Consider the following 27307-nt stretch of genomic DNA (forward strand, 5'->3'; position numbering starts at 1 on the left):
TAATTATGAAAATGATTTTTTAAATACAAAGGAATTTCTAAATTTTACGTCCACTTTCCGCTCCGATTGCAAAAATTTGTTTGTTCGTTGTACATGGGACGATAAACCTATGAACTGCTGTAAACATTTTAAGCCTATACAAACAGAATACGGGCTGTGTTACTCTATGAATAATAATCAGATAGGCGAAAAGCATACACCGTACTATGTTGCTACATCCGACAACCGCAGGCTCGGAACACTTGAATTAGTACTATCAGAAAATTACGAAGCATTTCTGCATTCACCGGAAGATGTTCCATATTGGAATATGGAAAATGATCGTAGAGCTACAGTTATATATGGCTCAAGAGGATCGATACTGTTTTCCGTCGTTGATATAGTTAATGAACCAGAAGTTTCTTTGACCGCTCCAGACGTTCGACAGTGCAGATTTCCAAATGAATCGCCTGGAAATTTCAAAGGATACAAATATTACAGCTACTCGGTGTGCATCATTCAATGTCGTATCGAAGCTCAGTTGGAACTTTGCAACTGTACTTCTCATCTGTCACCGGTCGAATACAATGACCGTTACTGTGACATAGAAGGATTAAAGTGCTTAACAAAACACTACGGTAAGTTGAAGAAACTCCAAGTGCCTGGAATTAATGAAACTAGTCTAAATTGCAAATGTCTATCATCATGTGTTGAGCCAGACTTCAATATAATAGCTAAGAAAATTTCAACTCCAGAAAGGGAGCTGACGTCTGCGATTTTAAAATTCGTACTAAGTAACAGACCTTACGAAAGAGTGACTCGGCAAGTAGCTCGTACAACTTTGGACTTGGTAGTAGCAATGGGAAATTGTTTTGGACTTTGCTTCGGCGGCTCTTTGCTTTCGATCGTTGAAGTTTTGTACTATGTTTGTTTTAAGCAGTGGAAATACACAAATGTGAATGTTGTGCAGTAAGTAATATTATTAAAATAATCAAACCTAAAATGATCATGGTTACAATGTGTATCAATTGGTACTACACATATAGATAGTGTATAAAAATAAATTATAAGGAGGATAATTTTTGACGAGGCTTCTTTTTATCCAAGTACCTTATCCGATTACGTTACCTTGCTCTTGCTAATATTTTGTGTTTGCGTATTTAATAAAAAGGCTATTTCAGCTTCAAAAACTGCATAAGGTTTTATGACAAAGTGGGCAGATATGGTATGCAATACACCCAATGCAAGATTTATGAAGAGTGTAATGAAGTATTGATTTAAATATATAAGTTTTCATTTACCAATTTTACGTTCATAGCCAAGAACAATCCTAAAACTGCTGATGCTGAATATTCTTCCAGTCTGCGATAACTAATCCTATACTTTTTCTTCTTTACGTCATTAACCCTAATCGTAAAATCTAGATTGTGGATCTATGATATTTTAATTTTGTGTTAAAACTAATACAACTATTGTAAATGATTATCAAATATAAAATGTTAATAAAATACTAAAATAATAAAACTTTTATTCAACAAATAAAGAATATTTAATAAAAATGTATGAGGTAGTAATAAAAAAGAGCGTACAAAAACTTTCAATATTATTATCAAAATAAAGTTTAGATGTTTGGCTATACGCTATTTTTTTCTTTATGTTTCACCCGATAAAATCGGTAGCAGATATAGCATTTCTCATGTTGTGTCATGTTGAATTTTATAAACCCTTCGTGGTTTATAATAATATCAGTCCATCGCCTACGCCTGAAATTAAAAGTCCTACGCGTTGTATTTTCATTTATAAGCTGTAAGAGTAGATGTACTTATTGATTAACTACCCACTACTCAAGAAATGTCTCATAGAAAAAAACGTCGAATGAAGTTATTTTAAAAATGTATAGTGATCAAAGGTCTGAAATAACTTTATATAATTAAAAACTTGTCACTCATGTTTATTTAACTAACAAAGACTTCAAAAGGCTACCTTAAGCTATCACGCACTTGCTAACCACTCTCTGTTGCGAATTGTAGGAGCATTATTTTGCAGTGGTGTACACCCTACAATACCTGAGACCGTTATCGATCGGACAATATCGGTATAAATAAAACGTACTTCCTCCTTCAGTCTCCCGAGATAAGGCAGCAGTCAGTGCATGGTATGGTGATCTAGCCACTAAACCAATGAAGTTGCAATATTATCAAAGTAAAACAATAAAGAGATTGCATTTGTTTTTGTAATCACGTAAAACCGCTAATCTAATTGATATGTAACTTACATATGGTAATGGGTTATAGAATCAGGAGGATCATTGGCTATGTAGTATATTTATATGTCTATACTACGCTGACATAGTCGGTTGAAATATAATGGCGCGAGTGCTTTCCAAAAGAAAGCTGCCAAAACTATACAAAAGAAGAAAATTTAGAGGTGTTCAAAATATTAACAGAAAAGTTCGTGACTTTTTTTAAAATCTTTAATAGATAATGGATTCGCGAGGTTGGCGTAACAGAATAAACAAGTTACAGTAACAATTGTTAAAAAAAAATGGAATAAATATAATAATTGCTTACAATACTTGTCACAAAAAAATCTCAATCTTTAAAAAAATCTAACATAATGCGTTTTCTGTATATGAATATATTATCTGCTTATAATTTGCAATTTCGATAACTTACTTTATATAGACATAAGATTGTGTTTGTATTAACGCATGAAAAAAACGTGGGACCTAAAACTTAATATAGTAGTAGTACTAATGGATGGAACGCTTGGTACAGAACTGATTTTATTATATTTGTTTATATCACGTTTATTAAAAATATATTACGAAATACTTTTTATTCCCTAATTTTAATCTTGCGACGGACAGCTAGTGTAATTAATTAACCTAAACATGATTCGTCTGTAACTTGACTAGGTACAAAATATAAAAAAGGAAGTATTTGCTATGGTTGTATCTTATAAAGCGGTTACAACTTTATGGGCGAATGGAAAGAAAATTAAACGATATTCTTCAGGTAAGCAAATATTTTAGGTAAAACAATAATAATCTAAAATTCTTTCGATGGATCACTTCTTAGTTTTTAGATATTTTTTGTGAATTGAAAATTGAGTCCACGAGTAAACATAAAGTTTCTTAATATTGACTTGTATTGTAATCGATTTTCTCCAAATAATAGAAATCTCTGCCTGTGTTTGTTTAATAAATAAAATGTGACAATTTCCGTAAAATGGGTCATCCTTATTAAGTAAATCGGTAATAGCTTGTAAAACGTTGGTACAGCTGGGCAAATATCTCCTATTAAGGAAAATTTATAGGAGCTTAAGGTGCCACGCTGCGGGTTGGCACTTATATCTTTGAATTTCTTCCAAGCTATTCAAGACTCCGAAAGGCATTTAAAAAACTTCTGACTTGATCCTATGGTTTTTGTTTTATTTGTTATGATCAATTTATTATTTTCACTGGATTTCCTCATCAGAACTAAAATGTCTGCGAGGATGTCGTATCTCACGGTTTGGCACTGACCTCCTTTTTTTTCAAATTTATTCCACCACGCTGCTACGCTCTGGGTACATGTATCAAAATTTCATCGTGTCGGATGAATATGTCTCTTCATACTTAGGCAGCTTTTCTCAGGCTATGTTGCTTTTTGAATTATCAAAATAAATTAGGCACATCAAAACTTAGTAGTATTTGCCCGAATTTTACAATAAGAACTTGTGATCTTCGATTGAGATCCACGTGTTCTTGGGCTTAGATTTCAATCATATTAACTGAATTTTAAAACATCTTCGAAAATGCACCTATATCACTGCCTAAGTCTGAAGTTATTCACTTCTGTTATAAACGGCGTATAAAGTTGAAGTTTCCTTGCGTATCGTGTGTGAAGTTTCATTATGAACACGTTTTAAATTCAACCTGACCAAAGCAAATACTCATACTACAATACCCTTTGGTAAGACACGAGCCGTTATTATTTCTAACAACTTCTAACCCGTGGATTAATTTTATTGAACTGCGGGTGATTCTTAGATATAACATTTTCAATTTTTTTTTTATATTTCTATTCAAAAAATTTGTTGTTCAATAATAAAATTAATATGGCGAATTATATTGATATTCTTCTACTTGGTATATAGAAATGGTTTTACAAACTCTTTTCTCGTTGTCACAACGAATATTTTCATTATATTCTATCGGACACATATTTGCACTTTTCCAGAAAAATAATTTTATTGGCAGTACAGTACGCCACTAAGCATGAGATATTATGTTCCTCGTGTATTTTGGCTCATCATTCATACTGGAGCATGGTAATACAAAGAATTGGTAGTTGAAGGTAGAATAACTTATTAATTGGTGGTTGCTACCCACGGGTTTGTACAAAGCACTATCACCCGTTAATCGTAATAAGCTTAATTCCCTATTAATTTGCAAAGCTTATTTCACATACATAAGGGTATACCTGTTTCATTATACAAGTACGCATTCTCCCGTATTAAGTAGAGCGGTTAAACTGATTAACATAGCCGTCACTACGTCTTACAACCTCTAAATTATTAACATTGCGAATCCTTGTTCTGTTGTTTTACACCACACATAACGCTGTGTGAAGTGTAATTTAGATTTAGAATTCGTACTTAAGGCAATCTAACCTCTTAGTTAATTATAAGTTACAATATAGCTGCTCTTTGTTTCATAGAAATCTGTCCCTTAAGTTTTTATTATAAAAAATGTAAAGTAACAGTCAATTATTATCCTACTGCTTGGCTACGACCTCATATGGTCTTGAGGCGAAGGTCGTCTTGCAGAGCTTGTTCCACTACGCCGCTCCAAAGCGGTTCAGTAGATAAGTGTGTATTATAATAAAAATATAATAAATATTTATTAAAATAGAAAATCACCAATTTCTCAGGCACCAGATTATGTTTCCGAGTTTTTTTAAATAAATGTCTCTGGTTTAACATTTTGTACAGGTACATATGTGTACTTAAATGTTCATGGACGTTACTTTCGTCTGGCATGCCTTGATGAAAAATGATTAAATAAGCTCCAAGCTAATTTTTATTGATTAAGTTTTTATTAACTTCTATTTTTATTATGGAATCGGTAGGCTTTACCATCAAATAAAGTATTATTAAATAATTAATGATATGTCACTTTTCCTTATTTTTAGTTAGATAAACTAATCTCAAAAATCTCCATTTATTATTTTTCAAATCCAAAGCAAATAGGCCATCTTATTATAAGTGGATACCACCTCCCTCATATAGGTACTATTAAAATAACACCTAACTATTCCTGTAAATTTATCGCTAATTATGGGAACTACGGTGCTATGTCTCTTATGCTTACAGACTGGCTGTTTCACTGGTTATCATAATCATTAATTCAGTTATTGTAAAGTAATTGATACTGATGACTCATAAGTGGATGTTACATAGACAAGTTTGCTTAAATCCTTACTACCATTAAATGTATAATGGTAGATATCAATTATGTAGAATAAATAATATGAAAATTTTATTCCAATCACGATTTGGTCATTAACCGTACTTATTTATTTATTTAAAAATTTTGACCACCACAATATATAGTTGGAACAAAAGGCGGACTTAATGCCTGAAGGCATTCTCTGCCAGTCAACCTTTAGGCTAAGCAGAAATCCATGAATGCGGTAATTAGTAATCAAAAATATAGGTACACACATATAATATCAACAAAATAAATAAAGAGCAAATATCCATAGTATAAACATATGAATAGTAGTGTATTATAAATGACATAAGATGACAAGATTGACTAGGAACTTTCAGACAAAATATGCTCACGTAGAACGAGCCTTGAAAGTAAATTTAGAGGTGGCTTTTCTAATATGTTCGGTACTTTGTTCCATAATAGAACAACTTGAAAGTAATAAGAATTAGAAATGAAATCAGAAGTATGAATAGGAACAGAAAGAAGATAAGAATCGTTAGAACGCAGCTGCTTAGTGTAAAACAAAAAAAATAAACTACAGTAATTGCCTTAGAGGTCAACTTTTCAAGGTGAAAGATCCGAAGATTTATTCCATACTGCGCCTAAATTTTTTCTGATCGTGTGCACACACACTTATTCCCTATTATATCTTATGTGCAGTTTACTAGTCTCCCTTAAAAATGGCCACCTTGACTAAAATCTTTCTGATTGATATTTCCAAGTGATTTTTGATATTTTGTTTATTACCGCGTGGAGCAGATACTTTCTCAAAATAAAGTTACATAATTAATTAATTACTAAATATAAGTATACTTTATACATTCTTAGAAACGTTTCAGAAATAATATGATGTTAAAATATGTCGTAAGGTGATTAATTAAGGCGGTATAAAGTTTTACGTTGCCTAAGCTGTGGTATAAAACTGGTAATGAGGCTTTCAGACGCCGCGGCGCGAATCTTTAATGAACTGCTTATTCTTTTAAGGAAATGTTATAAAAAATTTGGCACGTTTATGGCTTTATTTATTGGCCACCATCATTAATTTCACAACGATATTTTTTTTGTAAATAAAAAAGTAAGATGTTAATTATAATGAAATATTGTAGTAATTAGAGGAATTTTAGCTTTACAAAGAAAATGTTTGGTTAATTCTTGTTCAAACATATACGTTTTTAAAATAACAATTTAATTTTTAGTATTACGAGTCATATAAATTAAATACATTAAAATATTAAATATCCCAGTCATACGGCCGTTATACTGATGATATTATAAAAAAAATGTAAGTGAAATACTATAATACTATTGACATACCTACAAAGTTATACATGGCGTGTAGTAACAGATTGTTAAATTTTTGTCATATATGGATAATGACTGCAAAAATCCACAACGGAGATTTTTTTCTTTACCGTTCTCTTTTAGCAAATGAATTGATTTTGATGCGATTTTTTTTTGTTTGAAACCTGATGTGATTGAGATGGTTGTTAGCTATAAATTATAAAGATCAAACCAAAGGGTCATACCAACGTACACTGGTCCGATTAATTTGAAATTGCTGTCCCCCGACGCGACGACGCTTTTATTTAAATATTACTAGGCATTTGATAATAAAGTTAAAAGACCACCTAACACTTTGGTTTTTTTTTGACAAGGGTAATTAAAATTTTTAATTTAATGTAAAATACAAAAGATTACTATATATTTCGTTTACCTTACGGTTACCTTAGTTACAAAGCCACCACTTTTTCATTTTGCTGGACTTATCCGTTATCCCGTACGGTATCCAGTATTTGTATTGTATTGTTTTTTTTCAATAACATCTAACGGTATCCTACCTTATAGTAGGAGGTCAAATGTAATCCAAATTAAAGCAGTTATAAATCACAGTATGACTGTGATTTATAACCTATAAACTGTGTTACTTTAAACAAATAACACAGTTTCAAATCTGGAAAAGTACCAAGACCAAACTTTTGTATCGCACTTCTCTTTCAACTCGTTTATTTATTTTTCATGTATTTACAGGATCCATACATAACTTGTATTGAACGAAGTTTTAAATGATATTAAAGAAGTTTAGAAGTCATTAAGATGAATTCACTGGCAATACCATATTGATAGGAAAAGTTTGTTTCAGTTACCGATTTCACAACGCAGCTGTCACAGTTTTACGAACGTCAATCATCAGAACTACAACTGCTCGTCTCGACTTTTCGGAAGCGGAATAGCGATTTGAGAAAAGAGAGGTAAGTTTTTAGTATAACATATTATATATCCAGCTAACATTATTTCATAGTTTGATTATTTCAAATTTATAAGTGTCTAATGTGGTATTTATGTTCTGTTGGTCTAGTGGCTAGCTTATATCACCGTAGATTCTGGGGTTCTGGGTTCAAGCTAACGTCGAGCCAGTAAAGTAATTATTGGGTTTATCTGTCGAGTGTATTATTATCAATATAAGTCTTAGGTCTTACTTACCTATCAATTCACTATGTACGTATTAATTATGACAAAGATATCCGGCATAGACCCTACTTATACATAGACTTCTATCAAAGACATTGGGATGGAACCAAAGACACACATCTAAACTCTTTACAGATCTATCGAATTGACGTCCTATCGAAATATGAAAGTCAGGGAATACAGCTCGAGGCAGTATTAATGTTTAGTTGTAGAGTTAATGTTGAGTGGGTAGTACACTCAAACGTATAGAAAGCCAGACTTATTATCGAGCAGATTATATTATACTAGTTTTCGCTCGCGGCTTGCCTGCCTGCTTGGGAGGGTAAGTGTTCGGTATAAAAAGTATCCTATATCCTTTCTTGGTGTCCAAGCTTGCTTCTTACATAAATTCAACATTTAATTTTACTAACATCGACACAAGATAGTAAATCTTATTAAAAAATTATGATATAATTTTATTTATTATATATGTATAATTTAAAAAAAAAGTGTTTTATTGCCATACAGCAATATTAATATCAAGATATAATTTGCCCAAGGGCGGACTCAACTGAAGTAAATTACACAAAGAGATGAAAATAAAAAGACATTCTGTAACCAATCCTATTATAAAATATATCGTACACTGGAAAAACACATAAATACATATACAAAGGTTGTTTTTAAGAATATACTCTTTTTTACTTTTAGGTCATCATTTTGTAAGGTATAATTGATATAACGATCGTGCACTCATTAATCTTGTGGGTAATTCTTTCCGAAACAGCCTGTGAATGTCCCACTGCTGGGCTAAAGGCCTCCTCTCCTCATTTTGAGGAGAAGGTTTGGAGCTTATTCCACCACGCTTTCTTTGATGTAATTTAATTAACTTTATCTCTTACTAAATTTTTTTAATGATATAACATTTATAGAGATCAATGGTACAATATATACCAGTATTTTATTCACATAATAATTATTCACATTGAAGACATATATAAATCAAAGTTAAAAATGGCTACTGTACCTGATTGATTGATTGATGATGATTAATTAACTTTGTTTACAATACAAATAACATTACAATTCCTACGTACACTTAAAAAATAATAAATACTTAAGATAATATATAAATTTTACCTAATTACAAAAACTTAATATAGGTCAATAAGAAACAAAACAATTTTGAACCAATTTTATCAGGTTAAATCAAAATCATAAATAAATAAAATATTATGTAAAGTAAAGTAATGTCCCACTGCTGGGGTAAGGCCTCCTCTTCTTTTTTTTAAGGAGAAAATTTGGAGCGTATTCCAATGCGAGTTTGTAGAATAGTGTAATTAATAAGAAGTTATTAAAAAAAATTTAAAACCAAATACAGTCCGTATTAAAAAAAAAATACATAAACCAGTTAAATTGCGATCGTACTCAACAAAACTGTCATAGCTTTCTACTTGTATTTAAATTAAAAGAACCAAACAGACTATATTATAATTTTGTTTCAATGTAATGGCATAAAATAAAAAATAAAATTATTACACATGTACGAACGAGAGCACTTTCCATTATGTTTGATATAAAACAAAAGAGGAACCATCCCAAAACATCAGCTTAGCTGTCTTTTATGTGAAACAAGTATCTAATAAAAGTTGTTTAATTTAAAAGCAACATGGTAAAATTGAATGTAATTTTTGTGTTCAAAAGAAAATTGTTTTGTAAATTCAATTTAATCAGTAAATTTATTTTAAATATGAAAAAGTAAAAGTTATTTGTTTGAAAATTAAGAAGATAACTAAGTTAATTTATTTGAATGTATTTCTTTGTCATAAGGTTTTGTATAAACTGTTAAAATAATTTGACGACAATCAGGATCTTTATGTTTTCTTAAATATTCATTATTAAATGACTTTTTTATCAACTATCGAGAGTTTCCTACGTATATTTTTTACTTAGAAGCTAACTTAATTTTCAATTTTAACCCAATTTATATATTACTAGGGAAACATAAATACGCTCATTAGTATTTATGTTAAATATTTATTTTTAACGTCTTGTGTACATTATAAGTCAATCATTGTGTAACAATAAGTTACACAAGGTAATGTAGACTGCCGCGTATGTGCAAGATTATTTATATATATAATAACATGAAAGTTCGTGCATTAGGTTTTCGTTCAGTTAATTTTTTTTTATAATATAATATAATAATATCCTGGGACATTATTCACACACGGCCAAATGATCCCAAACTAAGCAAAGCTTGTACTATGGAAACCAGACTGATATACTACATACATTACTTTTCTTTTTTAAATACATACTTAAATAGATAATTACACCCAGATTCAGGACAAACAGACATGTCCATGCACACAAATATCTGACCTGTTTTGAGATGTATCTGCATATAGGCATTTTCTGTACCCCTGCCAACGTGTATGGAAAATTTCATGATGATCTGTTGAGTAAATAACACATGCAAGCGAAAAAAACAAACAAATAAACAAATTAATTTTCAGATTTTTAATATTAGTGAAGGTGTATAGCTCACGATTTTCTTCGTGTATTATAAACACATACATTGACATAAAATAGTGCTCGCTTTCTATACAAAACAATTGAATACGTATTTACTTAATAGCCTTTTAACTTGCAATCTTCGTAGAATTAAGGGCAAAAAGTCTGCAATCTCTAGGGAAGTGCAGCCCTAAGCGGTTAAGGCAATTACACTCGTCAGATACAGAGATAATCTCGAAGACTGGTAATTGCTTATAACGACGCGAAGTACATATAGCTAACTAAATAAATAATGATTGAGAATTGTGACTTAGAGCAACACTATGATATTATTATTATATACGTATTTTACTATTTGGCTAATACAAAATTATATTGACGACAAAATCTTAACAAATATTAAATAAAGTTATGTTATATGGCAACATTTTATTTTAACACTTTTATGAAATTTATTTATTCTCAAAGATTGGTGTGAAGAGCGTCAACGATAAGGCCGCATTTTGCACTGCACATATTTTTTTTGTTTTTTTTTTATGTTACGTAATGTTATATATAATAATGAGTTAAAATAATTAAAATAATGAGTACATAACCAAGTACATATCATTGCACAGTTTGCCAGATTGGTTAACATTTACGGTTATTGATCCGGCCCTTGGGTCGTACTTTGAAGTTGTGAAGTCTATATACCTTACTCAATAAACAGGCAATTAGGGTAAACAAAATTGTCAAATCGGACTTGTAGCTTGACTGGCTGGCACATTCAAATAAATAATGTATCCAGCTTTATAACAACAGTACATTATTTATCTAATGCCTATATGTAAGCCCACAGACTCGGAGGTCCTGGTTTTAAATCCCAGGTCGGTTCAAAAAAGTTATTAGGTTTTTCTGTCAAAAATTCTCAGTAGCAGCCTTGAGTCTAGAAGTTGGAGGTGTACAGACACTGCCGTGGCTCGGAAAGCACGTAAAGCCGTTAGTCCTGCGCCTGAACTCTTTCCGATCGTGTGGGATTGCCTATTGGAATAAGAGAGAGAGTTAGGGAATAGAGAGTGTACCTCTACTTGCGCACACACTTGTGCACTATAATATTTCCTGCGCAATTTGCGAATCTCTCTTGAGATTGCTATTGCACATTCAGCCTTGGCCGAATTCGGTCTTGAGGGCATTACTATTGCTACTAATGTACAGATAAACGTCTTAAAAATGACAAAGATAACGTTTAAAATACCATATTTCAGCCTTTCTTTATCTAAGAAACCTTCGAACTAATCATAAATTGATATTTAAAATTTCAAGGCGAGAGCTTTATAAATTGCATATAATTTGTATAGATCTGATTCACAGTTATGTATTAAATTGGTTTCATGTAATTAAATTTTATATATTTTTTATGTTTACAAAAAAAATGAAAATATAACAAATGTAGTAATTGTAACGAAGTACGGATACTTATCAAAATAAATAAGATATTCATTTTAAACGCCTTATAAGAAATTTTAGGCATAGTACGAAATATTTTAAAAAACACGTAACAATTTGAGGGATGTGTTGTACTACGTGTGAATATTGTATGGGCGAATAGATCGGTCGGTATATGTTTGTGTATCTACCTATATAAAATGAAATAATTTATTACTTGGAAACTACTTGAGATATGCAATTTTCTTCCCATGCGAAATCCCTTTGGAGTTTTTATTATAAGCTGTTACAGCTGTCCATACACTGCTGTACAGTTGTCCATTAACTGCCGAACCCTACATAAATACATAAATAGTGATTGTAATTAAAAGTCTAGCACTTAGTATGTAGCAAAAAAAATATTTGTAAATTATATTTATATTTTTTTCTAAAAAAAGATATGTACTTAGTACTAATTCAAAAAAATCTAGTTAAATATTCATCCTTCGTGAATAAGTCAAGGACCGCTACATTATTTCGGAGTAGTAACTCTTTTGAACAAAAAATATTTCGCTTTTACGAGTGCCACTAAACATGAAGTTTTATTCACATCCACATAAATTTATCAAGGAAACGAACCGAAAACTTACATACAAGTAGTAAAACTGAATTTTCGCAAATGAATTATTTTGTATTCGATCGATGACGGGACGTAACAGCTATTCGTAACAATGTGCCTGGACTGTTCTCCTTATTTTCACTGTAATTGTATACAAATGCTGCATTTTTAAATTTATAAATTCTTTTAGGTTTCGTGTGTCCTGAATACCTAAAATGTTTATGGCTGTCATGGTAGTAGTAAGGTCCTGCATTATGTATGAGGTCAAGGCCTAAATTCGTAAACAGTCGCAATGCGGGATCAATTCGATCGCGATTACTACTTCAAACATTAATATCTGATCTTCTTATTTTAAGCAACGACAGACAGTTTTTTAACATAACAATATAAGAAAAATATTGAAATTCAAGAACTTCTATACTAAAACAATTTGTGAATACCCCTTTTGTGCCTGGAATTCCCAACTTCGACTTCAATGGATATTATTTTAGAATCATCTTATTCTCAAGGTGGTCACGTTATAATATAAGAAATTTTAAAATGTTGATGATACCCTTAATATAATATAATTTAAACCTATATGATATTGAAATTTGATTTTATTAACACAATGAAAACTTTGTCGAAATAAAATTGTTGTTAATAGCGTTGGACACCGAGATTGTTTCAACCACATTTAATCTCTCAAGAGGACGCCGGCCGACGCCGAGCTCTTCGAATTAGATCTTTGGAAAAACGGCAGAACGAGAACTTTAAAAATCTTTCCCTGTGTAAATGAATAACGGTACATTTTTTTCTATTTCAATAGCACGTTTCATAGTAAAAATATGTATTACACATTTAAAAAAATATTATGTCAAATTTATGATATGAATAGAGAATATTCGGTATTCGGCCGATTTTTCGTTGTGCGGAATTTGACCAAATATTTAATTATTTATAAAACATATATAATATACAGATAATATCAAAAAGTGCAAAACAGATTTTCATACGGTTTTTACCAATGATTATACAATTCATCATCGGCTCGGCTTCACGATTAATGTGAATTGAAAATTCGGTGAAATGCGAAAAAAAATACGCGTCAAACGTAAAATCTCCTAAATGCGATGACAGTCAAAATTCCGTCAAAAGTCCGTGAGGCCGTTTGTTTGTAGACGAATTGATAAAGCCTTAATAAATTATTACAAATAAAAAAAATTTTAGAAAAATCAAATACCGCCTAATGCTCAATCGCTATAATTTTAATTCATACTTCAATCTCGATTATCAAAACAAAATCCTTGAAACGTTTTGAGATATTACTTCTCATACTTACATAGCTTGACGAGATTTTATTAGACATCTGAACAGCTGCCGCGTGAGTCGGTTATAACCTTGTCAATGCGTCCACTTGAACATGATCTTGAGAGTAAACCACATGCCATAAAAATAGAAATAATATTTTATGACGCCCTCTCAAGTTCTTACTTTGTGTAAGATCATTTTTAATATCATATTATTATATTTTACTTTGAATATAAAACATTGAATACTTATAAAAACTTCTACGAAAACTAATCTTGTAGTCTCACCTTTGTCTAAAGAATGAAAGGTCAATGAACGAACATCAAAAAATCATGACTGTAATTGTCAGAATTTTTCTTTTATAAACATTAGTTTAGCAATTACTTTACAGTCAAATGAATTAATTAAAATAAAACAATTTAATATATCTACAAAGATAAATTCATAATCTAATATTAATTTTAATACTTGTCAGAATCATAATTGTAATTTATTAACAGCGATAGTAAAACTAATATCTACGATCATTTAGTGATACGGAACTGTTTACGCTTACGTTCAACACGCTGGCATATCGCCAAAACGAACCAAACCGTTCTCAATAATGTAGACTTAAATAGGCAGGTGATAAAGGACAAGTTTGTTGATATAATAGACTGGGCTGAGCGAGAGCCTGACAAAAGTTACTTATCTCTAGAAAGAGACAAAGCGTATGTATGGCAATACTTGTCTCCTTTTGAGATAGATTACATCAGTGAATTGATTCCATTCTACAATACACGTACGTCTTTGTTGTAAATGTGGAATTAATATTGCTAATTATGTAACATTTAACAGTTATATACAATAGAACTTAAAAGAAACTGAGTATTAGTGAAATATTTTTTTGATGACTTTTGTCTAAATTGCGGCTTTTAGACTACGGATGAGAGAGAAAACTGAAATATTCAAACACGACAAAATATGAGGCCTTTGTCTCTGTCATATTTTGTCTAGTAACAGCCTGTGAATGTCCCACTGCTGGGCTAAGGCCTCCTCTCCCTTTTTGAGGAGAAGCTTTTTGGAGCTTATTCCACCACGCTGCTCCAATGCGGGTTGGTGGAATACACATGTGGCAGAATTTCAGTGAAATTAGACACATGCAGGTTTCTTCTCGATGTTTTCCTTCACCGTCAAGCACGAGATGAATTATGATCACAAATGAAGCACATGAAAATTCAGTGGTGCTTGCCCGGGCTCGAACCCACGATCATCGGTTAAGATTCACGCGTTCTTACCACTGGGCCATCTCAGCTATTTTGTCTATACTCACTTAATATATTGTATATGTAACGCTCAGTAGATACTCTATGAAGAATATTGAAATCACATCGTTGACGACACGAAACCAATGTCATGGTAGCCTAAATACCTCAATATTCGTTAAATTTGTCTATTGATTTAATATTTGATTGTTGATTCGATCATAGTTAAATTAAATCGACGGTTATTTTTATTTTATTACTAGCATTACACATTGCGGTTTCGTCTGCAGACAGTGAAAATATATTAATTGAATTTGAACACATTTATGATAAAATTTATATATCTATTTATTAGTTATTGTAAACAAATAAGCTTTCTACGGGTTATGAGATGAACTTAGAGTTCAGCTCTAGAGATATTTTTTATAGATTTATTTTGTATTTTAAGTCTCATGTCTTATAGTTTCAGCGGTGCTTGGATATTAATTTGATCAGTCAGAACATTGATGTGTGTTGTTTTTAGCAACAAGATTGTGTTAATTTTGATTTGATTTATTCATAAGTCTTCAATAAAAACAAAAATCTAGCTTAACCTACCATTTAACGTCCTTGGAAAAAGTATTTAACTATTCAGCTTTTATGCAGTTTTTCATTATAAAAACTGCTAATCAAATTGAATGAAAATTGTAGGTATTCATTATTCAATTCTTGTCGGATGTAATTAATTGAGCAGTCAATATCATCGTTTATATTTAATGTTTGCTATACAAGTAACGTTTACGTATGTACATATATATATACGTGCTTCTACTAACACAATTAATGTAATGTGTTTATAATGTTAACATTTTTGAACATAAAATAATAAATTACAGATAAAAAATAAATAATCAATGGCCAGTAGTAAAGCGGAGATTGCCCAGTGGTAAGAGCGCGTAAATCTTAAGCGATGATCGTGGGTTTAAACCCAGGCAAGCACCTCTGAATTTTCATGTTCTTAATTTGTGATTACAATTCATGTCTTGCTTGATGGTGAAGGAAAACATCGTGAGGAAACCTGCATGTGTCTAATTTCACTGAAATTCTGCCACATGTGTATTCCATCAACTCGCATTGGAGCAACGTGGTGAAATAACCTCCAACACCTTCACCTCAAAAAGGGAGAGGAGGCCTTAGCCTAGCAGTGGGACATTCACAAGCTGTTACAGTAGTATTTTCTTAAATACATTTTCACAGTAACACCTGCTTTGAATTCCGCTGGAAGCAAAATAATGACGAACATATTAATATTTACCAATTACCGATCGCATGCATCATATTTATTTTTGCAAATTAATGATATATGATATGTTCGAAATCATATTCGTACTACTTTTTCTTTTAATTGTATATATGCACGCAATAGCAGATTGATAAAATCTGCTTGACACAAAGCCTGTCATTGTGATTGCTTATTAGTCTAAGATACTTTTTTTTTTTTTTTATATCGCCGGGAGGGCAAATGACTCTACTCCACCTGATGGTAAGTGGTAGTAGAGTCCAAACGCGACGACGGCCAGTACAGACGGGAAAAACGTTCTGTACTAGCCGCCTTCGCCTTGCCGGCCCGCAAGATGCCTCTTCACGCCTCGTTTGAAGGAACCCGGGTTGTAAGAGGAGGGGAATACGTGAGCTGGTAAGGAATTCCATTTTTTGGAAGTGCGACAAAGAAAGGAGTTGCCAAATTTCTTTGTTCGCGATGGAATTGATGTCACAGTTAGGCGGTGACATCGAGAACCAGCTCGCGTGGACTTAAGAAGGAAGGGGGAAGCAGGAATTAGAGAGAATAATTCCTCAGAGCACTCGCCGTGATACAGTCGATAGAAAGCGCTCAGTGCTGCTATCTCACGACGCAATTGTAAAGGTTCAAGGGTGTTTGTGACCTTTACGTCGCCAATAATGCGTACGGCACGTCGCTGCAACCGGTCCAAGGCCTCAAGTAGGTACTTAGCGGAGCCATCCCAAAGGTGCGAGCAATATTCCACGCAAGACCGTACCTGTGTTTTGTACAGCAGGCACAGTTGTTGTGGCGTGAAAAAGCGCCGCACCTTGTTATTAGACGTACGTTATTAGAAATACGTTATTAGAAATATATATCCTGATTATATATGGCTTCATGGCACACGTATACTATATATTCAACATTTTTAACATATAGCTAACGACGAGTATATCAATGCAGAATAAAACGAACATTCAAGATTACAATTATAGATGTACCGATATATTATGTTTGAGATTTGTAGATTTATTTTTTCTTTCTTCAGAAAAATCTGTATCATCATTTATATATCTATTATATCTAAGCTAAGAAAATGGTAAACGAAAATAGCGAGCGCAACTCAAGTTATTTATAAATCAATATTATTTCTAAAAAAAATAAATGCCCTTTATGTTTACAAGAGACGCAGTACTTTTAAAGGTTGAGATATTCGTAATATGTAATGTTAAGAGTAAAAGAAAGATTGGGTGAACGGTAAAACGTATTAGCACCGAGATAGTCCGGATAAATCGCTCGGCTCGAAAGTTAATATTTGTGCGTAGATGCATAAAACATTTAATATGAGGTTGTCACGGTGTTCTCGTGTGTACGGGGTTCGTTCCACCAAGACCGCTACATTAATAAAACTCATCATAAATATTACAAAATTTTAATTATAAATTTTCAACATCAAAATCAGGGGGTGGGCCGTTGACAGTATCTGGTCAATTAAGTTAACATTAAAACAATAAAATATTATGCGTGAGTTAGCTGTAGGTGAGTTGGCATTTGGTTAAAATTAAATGATAGATTTAAATAGAAAAGCAGGTTAGTGCAAACCCTGAACGCATTGTCACAATGAGTGAACAAATAAATAAAAGCAGTGCGAAGCAGCAAAAAGCACCAGCAGCAACAGCAGGCCACTGGACAAGCAATCTCTCCTCCACAAAACAGCAGAGCCTCCAACAGCTCCAAATCAGCAACAATTCCTCAGTTGAGTCCACCAAAAAATATTATATTACTTTGTAATACAAAGTATATTAATTTTATATATAAAATTAAGAAAAATAAACACTCCCTCAGGAGTATTTAAATATGTAGAAATAAGGCAATATATGACTTATATTGCACGTGGCACGGTTTTGGTACAAAGAGGTTTGGTAATCCGAACCTCTCAAATAAGTTTTACAAAGTGTTTGTTTCGTCTAAAACTGACAAATCGCTTAAAACTGACATGCGTCGGTAAGCGACCGGCGCCTGCTCAACGATCCAAAGGACGACCGAACGGCGAATCACGTAGTGCTGCCATCTCTGAAACAGCATAGATAATAAATGTCGAAACAATGAACGCCGATTCGATAACCGTAATTTATTTTATAAACCGGTTAGATTAGGTAAAATAAATACAATATTTTAATAAAAATTAAAATATTGGAAAATTAAAATTTTTAGGATTACAAGCTACGGGTCCTTTAGATCAAAGAATAAGATTGACAAAGCACTTGTAAGTTTATCCACCTAAGGTCTATAATATACTACAATTCCGTCCTCAATTTTCACGAATAAATTCTGATCAATAATAATAGTAATTTAATTAAAATATTTGTATCTCCTTCAAATAAATAAATAAGGTGTATGGTTTATTTAATTTCATTTATTAGATCGACATATGAACATTTGTAAGCCCATGAAATATTAATCTGTTTTAGGAGAGTTTTTCTCACACTGATAAGCCCACAGACAACCTTATAAATGTGCTACATATGCTAACACAAACTTATATATTAATCTGGCTTCACTTATATCTATCTTCTCGTACAAAGTCAAAGAGGTAGCTTGTATATGAAATATACAATATACAGTAACAGCCTGTTAATGTCCCACTGCTAGGCTAAGGTCTCCTCTCCATTTTGAGGAGAAGGTTTGGAGCTTATTCTACCACGCTGCTCCAATGCGGGTTGGTAGAATACATATGTGGCAGAATTTCAATGAAATTAGTAACATGCAAGTTTCCTCACAATGTTTTCCTTCACCGTCAAGCACGAGATGATAGATAAAGACAATTTAAGCACATGAATATTCAGTGGTGCTTGCCCGGGTTTGAACCCACGATCATCGGTTAAGATTCACGCGTTCTTACCACTAGGTCATCTCGGCTTATGTGAAATATATGTCTAAATATATATTATTTGCTTACCCCAGAATACTTGAAAAGCTGTTTACTCGATGCAAATAACAATTATTTACAAATTATCTCGAGAAATAACTGTTCTCGGCCCTGTATTTATTTTTCACATTAATGACAGCAGCCGTCCGAAATTTCTTGTGTTCATAATTTTCGGATTCGCTGATTGGTCACATGACACCCCAAATGAGTAAGTAGGAAAGGGACAGATACATACAAATTTTAATTGGTAGAAATGAGTAGAGGCATGTAACAAATAGATTACAAGTAGAATAAATAAGAGAGCATTAATACAATCAAGCCGTGTTTAAGGAGATCTTATTCGTATAAATTCGTTTGCGTGGCATATTGGTATGGAGATTTAGTTTTATGATTTCTACCTGAAATCTAATTAGTAATTTATTGTAAAGGATAATAATTATAATTTAAGCTCATCAAGAACCAAAACTAAATTTAATCAAAATCTATCACTACGTTTCCAAGTAATATTAAATAATTCTCAAAACTAAAGCGATTAATCAGATAATCTTTTACTAAACAATTATGTACTATAAAATTAAATAAGCCCTATTATTATATTACACAACTTCATTAGTTATTGTATGTAAATATTAGATTTTTTAGAAATTAACTAAAAAAATTCCATAGTATAACTTTTTATTTCAATTATTTAAAAATATTAATTAATAGAAGTACATACCATATAATAGCAGACATAATATATATTCGCTGCAAATTTAAGTCAAAATAAACTTAAGCTGATTATGACTATCACGTTATTTATACACAGGCGAGATTATTTATTCTTAATATGAATCAATTAAAATCGATCAAAGTTAGTTTGGATCACTTTTCTACTCATTTCTTTGTATGAAGTTTTTAAAAAATCAGAAAATTTAATTACAAAAGTTCACTTGAATGACCATGAAGGCCATTTCTACAAAATTTCATAGTTTTAATCCATATAAAAATATGTAAATTAAATTTTCATTGAAATTAAATGAACCAAATATAATATTTTATGAATTAGCTAGCTACCCGTCCTGGCTTCACGAGGATATAATAAAGGTCTACATGAAACCTTTATATCGTAACTTTTTAATGGCTCGAGCCATGGTTTGAACCCAGAGCCTCGGGATCTCAGGCCTTATAGCTAGCCACTAGATAATTTCTCACACAGATATTACCTTAAACTAAGCGAAATCAACTTCCTTGCTTGCTGTACTGAATAAACTTTAACGCCCTTATTCTCTAAGGTAATTTTAAAGGGATTAATTCTGTTGTGGCTTTTGTTTGAAAAGGTGTCTCAGATAATCTCGTTTTGTTTAATATGTCTGCGGTAACTGTATTTAAACAAATCAAACAGAACCTATTACGACATTTCTATTAATGTCCTCCATTGTCTATTTAAATCAGTTTTATTCATATTCAACCACTCATAAAAGTTATACAATCGTTCTTGTTACGAATATTGTTATTTGAATAGGAATACAAGGATTGTGAAGACACAATGCAAACGATCTCATTGCAAACACTTGTTTTACACTGAGATTTGATCTTTTTTGCCATCGAAGCGCGCGCATTCAAAGCGAACTTGAATGTCCGGAGCTTTGTTGCGACAAATATATTAAATAGTAATTTTCTTATTAAAACGCCTTGCAGTTCTATCAACTGGCGTATATGCTTACGGATCATTTGTACTGGATTAAAACCTGGAATCGGAGCATCAAAAATTAATGATCTTAATTTAGTTAAGAAATCCTGAATAGCTGCAAAGCTAGGGAGTTACTTTCTGCACCTTGGCACATTAAACTGTGGACCGTACTATACGTGAAGGATTATAAAGTGAGCCTGCGTTTGGGTACAATCTTATGCGTTATTAATATTCGAATAGACAATTTTGTATGAATTCATTATATATAGCAATATGAGATTTTCAAGAAGTCACTAATTTCAAATTCGATAATGTAAATAATGAATCATTTCAAATTCAAGTACGAGTACATTTTCATAGTAATATATTCAAAACAAGGAGTGAACAATCTCAGTGAAACAGTAACACTCGACAGCTGACGACTCTTTAATCATTATACTGGAGCGAGTCATAATTAATAAAATCCGTCAGCTTTTATAAAACCCTCACCCAGACGAAAATTCGTACCGTATTTTTAATAGTTCTGAAATTATTTAATTATATGAAGTAAAATAAACCAACAAAATTATACTGATTCATAACACTTTAATTAGGTTTATGGTTAGCTTAGGTAAAGAAATAAGAATATGGAGAAACATATCATTTGGATATTGGATGTAAGTATAAAACAACTGTCATTACAATAAATCATTTACATGAACTAATTAATACATTTGAAGCTTTTGTTAAAAATATGAATAAAAAAGACACATTATTAATGCATTTGCCTTTAAAACAGTTTAGTAATTTTACAGTATTCATCGATTTTCAGACAACAGGAAAATTGTAAATAAGTAAATTTCGTACATTTATAAAGTGACTTCATCTAAGACGTTGAAAGTAATTATGAAATTTAACAACTAAAATATTTATAAAATTATATCAAGTTTACTCATTAAATACAAATAATAGAAATAACTCAAATAATAAATTAAAATCAAAAGTCAAAGTCAAACGGTAATTAAACACTTTTCTGTCATTTTACAGTTAAACATGAATCTCCGGTTGTCATGACCATCCAGATCCTATCGGCATAACTTTCAATAATACTTTGATTAATTAAATATTTATAAACATTTCTACAAAATGAAAAATATTTAAAAAAATATCTTTTAATTATGTTTATTTTTTTGCGAATAAATAATGTGCACGAGACTTTGATGTTTGTTAATACTTAAAGCTCTACAAATTTAAAAGTCACAGCAACAAGATATTATTTTAACCTCAATTAAATCTTACAGTTTATTCGTTACAAACTTCTTACACGCAGCCTTTGGTGCGCTATTTTTAATTAACTTCGCGGTATTTTGTCGGATTAACGCTCGCTAAGCTAAGAAAAGAATAAATCCATATAAACTTTTGCGAAATTCATGAAGTCTAGGTATAATGAAACTTCCATAATTTGTGTGTAACTATTGAAACGTTTACGTCTGAAAAACTCAATATTAAGCTGTTATCATTTGTGTATTCTATGTAATTGGCATTGTCATAACGGCTGTTTGCATTCACAATTCATACCTTAAAGTCGAATTCAATAGAGTTTAAGTAACTCTTTCGATTTCGAAACCCTACTGAGAGCTAAATTAATTGCATACGAACGAAGCCACGTACCTATTATAGATATATTATTTCTTTATATCCTGAAAAAAATAATATTCATGAGAAATTGAAACGATTACGTTTTTTAAGAGAATTAATTAAAATCAATATTTAAAAAAAAGAGATATTATAATTTTAAGACATTAACAATATATAAGGTAAGAATTAAATATATTTACGTGCTGACTTTAAATCAAGTAGACTCCAATATTTCGTGTTTAACAGAAATTTAATAATATAGAAAAAAGCCAGCCGGAAGTATTTATAAAATGTTACTGTAGAACGGTAAAGTGGTTGCAAGCTGGCAAGTTACAAATTACCAACCTTACACCTGCCCACCTTAATTACAGAATAAATCATTTTATATCCCGTCAAGTGATCTAATATTTTATACACGAGCTTAAGTAGTAAGTAAAACATGGACACATACGTAAAGAATATTTAAGTATTTGATTTCAAGCTTTAGGATTTCTTAGATCTGGCGAAAAAACGATGATACTCTCTTAGGAACACTCTCGTCCCTGACAGTCCGTCGTGTGATGTGGTCTATCACAGCCTATTTTCTCCAATTCTAAATTCTTCGTCATTTGAATATTTAAAGTGTAATAACAGTGTAATAAAACCCCTTCCGAAGGTTACTTTTGAAAAAATAAAAAATAATAATTTGGCATATCAAATATATTTTTATATTTTTATTTAATGTTGTGTTATTATTTTGAATCTTAAACGATTTATGTATTGGACAAATCATTTTTTCTGTTTTGTAACTTTTTGTCAATTTTAAATTATAATAATGTTGTAAATTTCCCATTATTTCATTAACTTTACATGACATTATTAAAATTCTGTTGCAAAATTAAAAATTGAATTGCAAGCCCTTTTTATACTATTGACAATATAATCTAGTGAAATTTTTAGTATATAAAATGAAATTAAGTTTAAAAAATCATGTCTTATATTTGTACATAAAAACCAAGATTGAGATTGCACATTTAAATTTTTCTTATTTTAGTATCAATTATAACGTTTTGATTAATCGTAAAAGTACCTTTTCCATGCAAGATCGACTCACATTTTTTCGGTTTTAGAAACTTTTAATAACACCGCGTAAAATCATTTTAATATTTTTTATCGCAAATATTAAAACTTGTATTATTTTAAGTGTTATAAATTAAATGATAACGCTAATTAGACACAATAATGATGTATAAAAATGTTTTTCTGACAGACGGTTTATGATAACGATCACTGAAAGCTGCATTAGTATTACTAGTACCTAAAAACAACTAATTTAGTGAAATTTAAATCTTTTAAATTTTTATTTATTTGTAAGCGTCATCACAATAATCCCAGAAGATACAATGATATAATGTATTTCAATTGAAGAAATAGGGAGACCTAGATTAACCTTTAAAGATGAGGTCAAGTCCTCTCTAACTTGTATGAGAATAGCTCTCGTGAATAAGATATACACGAAGCGAATGGATATAGAGACATCTACACAAATATCTAATAGACATTTACAGTATGTAGCTTGGAAGTCAATATTCTTCTTGAACATATATACTAAAATAATGCAATAACTCTGTGTTGTATCACAAGCGTAAATATGCCAATAGAGTTTGATAAAGTGTAAGAAATATTGTTATTCTTGTTGCTCTCTGCGGAATTACTTATATTATAAATGTTAAAGTAAGTTTATTTGTTTTTGTTTTACGTTTCCAAGACTTCTCAATCGATCATCATGAAATTTAACCCAAACCCTTTCCAACACGCGGGCGAAGCCGCCGGCGGAAACTAATAATCTATATGTTCATGGTACGTAAAAATGTTTGCTTTTAAAGTTTAAAAAAATATTTATTGAGAAGAATAGTATTGCTTTCAGACAATTCATCGATTTTGCTAATAAACGTTGTATAGTGGGTGAAAAGTCAAACACAGTTCTCTCTTTATTTCATCGGAAATTTGTCATTCGCTTGAAGACAATATATCGTCTAAATAATATACTGCCATATAATATTAATTAATATAAGGTAGTAGAGATTACGTTATACATACATTTAAATAGTAGCATTATAAAACATATTTATTGCTCAAAGTTATTCCGTATAACTTTTAACATGCTTACCATAAAATCACACCAATATAAGCACGGTTTATAATGTAAATTAATTGAAAATTATATATATTGTAGACCAACTAAATCTATCTATCGGAAAATTAAATCATCGATTTTTCTTACAAATTTTGATATCCCAAAGCATGTTGATGAAAGAATACTTTTAAGTTCATATATTATACTATATCATTTAAGATTCTAAAATATTCTTTGCAAGAACATTTTAAAAATGAACGAACATAAACATATATATTTATATCGTATCTAATAACATAAGCCATTTTTCATTTGCACGTTATTTCTTTAATAAATAATTAATGATAGTAATTTAAAATGATTTGTTTTGAAATGATTCAATTCCGATTACAATATTTCAACGTTTTTAGTATAAACTTTCAATTATGATCTATAATTACAAATGCTTCGTAATGGGATAATGCAAAGTAACGAAGCATATTACATTCGCACCGATTATTGTATAAAGCGTGCAACTAACCGTTATTTAATGCACCTGCCAATAATGTATATTTCATTCCATTACAACTTGTAATACAGGTAAATAAAACAAACGTAGGAATATGAAATAATTTTACACATGGCACTTAAATTAAGTTTTAAATATTAAAAGGGGAATTTTTGCAGCCTCTAATTAAATGGATACAAAAAAACAAAAACAAAAAACACGTATAAATAACTGAGTTAAGTATTGCAAGCCTTAGCTTTTTAAATTATAATTCATGTGCACATGAAAATGTGAGTGAACTGAATGATTTCGGTGGTGTTTCACTACATACATGACCAAAAACAATGGCCATTGAAAAGTTTAGCATTAACAAACGTTCCAAAAAAAATAAAAAATGTACACTTAATAAATAGAAATCAACAGATTATATTAAAATAAGAGGAGTATTTGAACAATACACAATTCATCATCATACATTTTTCAAATTATATTTCTGATGTTCGACTCTAGGCTTTTTATTAGAAAGTATAATACTAGTTGCTATCTATGTCTATGTATATAATAACTGATAGTAAAAATAAATAATTAATCATCCTATCGCTTACGCGTCATTATTACTATGTTAGTATCTTGCCTTGTTGATGTAGTGGCTAGATATAAGGCCGCAGACCTCGAGGTCCTGGGTTCAAATCCCAGATCGGACCAATAAAAATTGGATTTTTCTGTAGAAAATTCTCAGTAGCAGCCCGGAGTCTGGAAGTTGGAAGTGTGTACACTCCCGTGCCTCGGAAAGAACGTAAAGCCATTAGTCCTGCGTCATCATCCCATCGGATTATGAGAGTTAGAGCATAGAGAGTGTACCTGTGTTTGCACACACACTTGAGCACTATAATATGTCCTGCGCAGTTGGCTAATCTCTCTTGAGATTGGCCGCTGTGACCGTAATCGGTCTGGACGACATTAATATTATATTATATAAATAAAATATAGAGAGTAACGAAATAAGTAAGTTAAAAAGATATACACTTCAAAAACTACGTAATAAAAATATACAATAGACAAAAATAAACTTTTTGCATATTTTTTTTTACTCGTGTAAAGAGAAAACTACAATGAACAGCTTAAATTGCTTTAATTATTTTTTTTAGTTACGATAAGTAATAATTAATCCATCAGCATGTGAATTATCCTTGTTGTTGTGTAGCGTATAATGATTTGATTATTATCATTTGCTTATATTCGTAAGAAAATGCTGATTATATACAATATATTGCTTTAAGACTGAGCCACATCTATAAAATATCCTTCGGCATTATAATTTATTGAAGCAACTAGCAGCTATAACGACACTGACACATTACAAGTACAAAATTTTCTAAGAACTATTCGTATTGCTAGTACAACAAGAATAGAAATAAATCAAGAATGTTTCAAGCCTTCCAAGATATAATATAATGCATTCGCAGGACAATGGATAACTTTTCGCAACTCATGCTTACATGTACTATATTTATCTTATCTTTATCTAGGTATTACGTCTTTTTTTAATTTAATTTAAATATATACAATGATAATGTATTATATATCCATTACAGATGTGTATATAAAGTTAATATTTATTATGTCTTTTTAAAAAATATATTTTTTTATATTTCTAATTTTACTATATATTAATCTTAAAGTGTATAATAATATATAAAACAAATATTGGAAAATGAATAGTTCTATATCTTAAGTTAATTACGATTAAGATTAATAAGGTTTGTATCATAATTTATTACGCTTAGCTTTGAAAGTAAAGTCTACCTTTATTAACACCGGAAGCTAATAATCAATACGAATAAACTAAATATTCTATCGGTCGTTGAACTTACTTTGTCGCTGTTACAAATGGCGCCATATACGTTAATTATTTATTCACATAGATACGAAACAGCCCCTTTTATTGATCTGCCATTTTTACTGTCATATGCGAAGTAAGTATTACAAACAAAAAATGTTACGCGTTATGAGAATTTTATCTTAAAAAGATTAGTTCCATTGCGTTTATCGCTTTTGTACAATTGACTTTTAAAACGTCTTTGTTAATTTCTTTAGTGACTATACAAAATACGATTCCATTAAAATGATTCGTGTACAAATCTTTCCAATAAAACATTTCACTTACTCTAATAATACCTTATTTAAAACTAAATTATCATAAGTTTTATTACTAAGTAGTAGGCACTAATTAAAAGAGTCATATTCT

General features: G+C 30.9%; 1 protein-coding gene across 1 annotated transcript in view; it reads left to right on the forward strand.

The window, feature by feature from the left end:
* The window catches only part of LOC126768847 (uncharacterized), a 179428-nt gene that overhangs the window by 63129 nt on the left and 88992 nt on the right, over window positions 1-27307 (forward strand). The window contains exon 4 of the mRNA XM_050487203.1: window positions 7599-7707. Within this exon, the coding sequence (XP_050343160.1) occupies window positions 7599-7707 (109 nt within the window). The remainder of the gene's footprint in view (window positions 1-7598; window positions 7708-27307) is intronic.

The sequence above is a fragment of the Nymphalis io genome, chromosome 5 (assembly GCF_905147045.1).
Source record: "Nymphalis io chromosome 5, ilAglIoxx1.1, whole genome shotgun sequence".
Taxonomy (NCBI): Eukaryota; Metazoa; Arthropoda; class Insecta; order Lepidoptera; family Nymphalidae; genus Nymphalis; species Nymphalis io.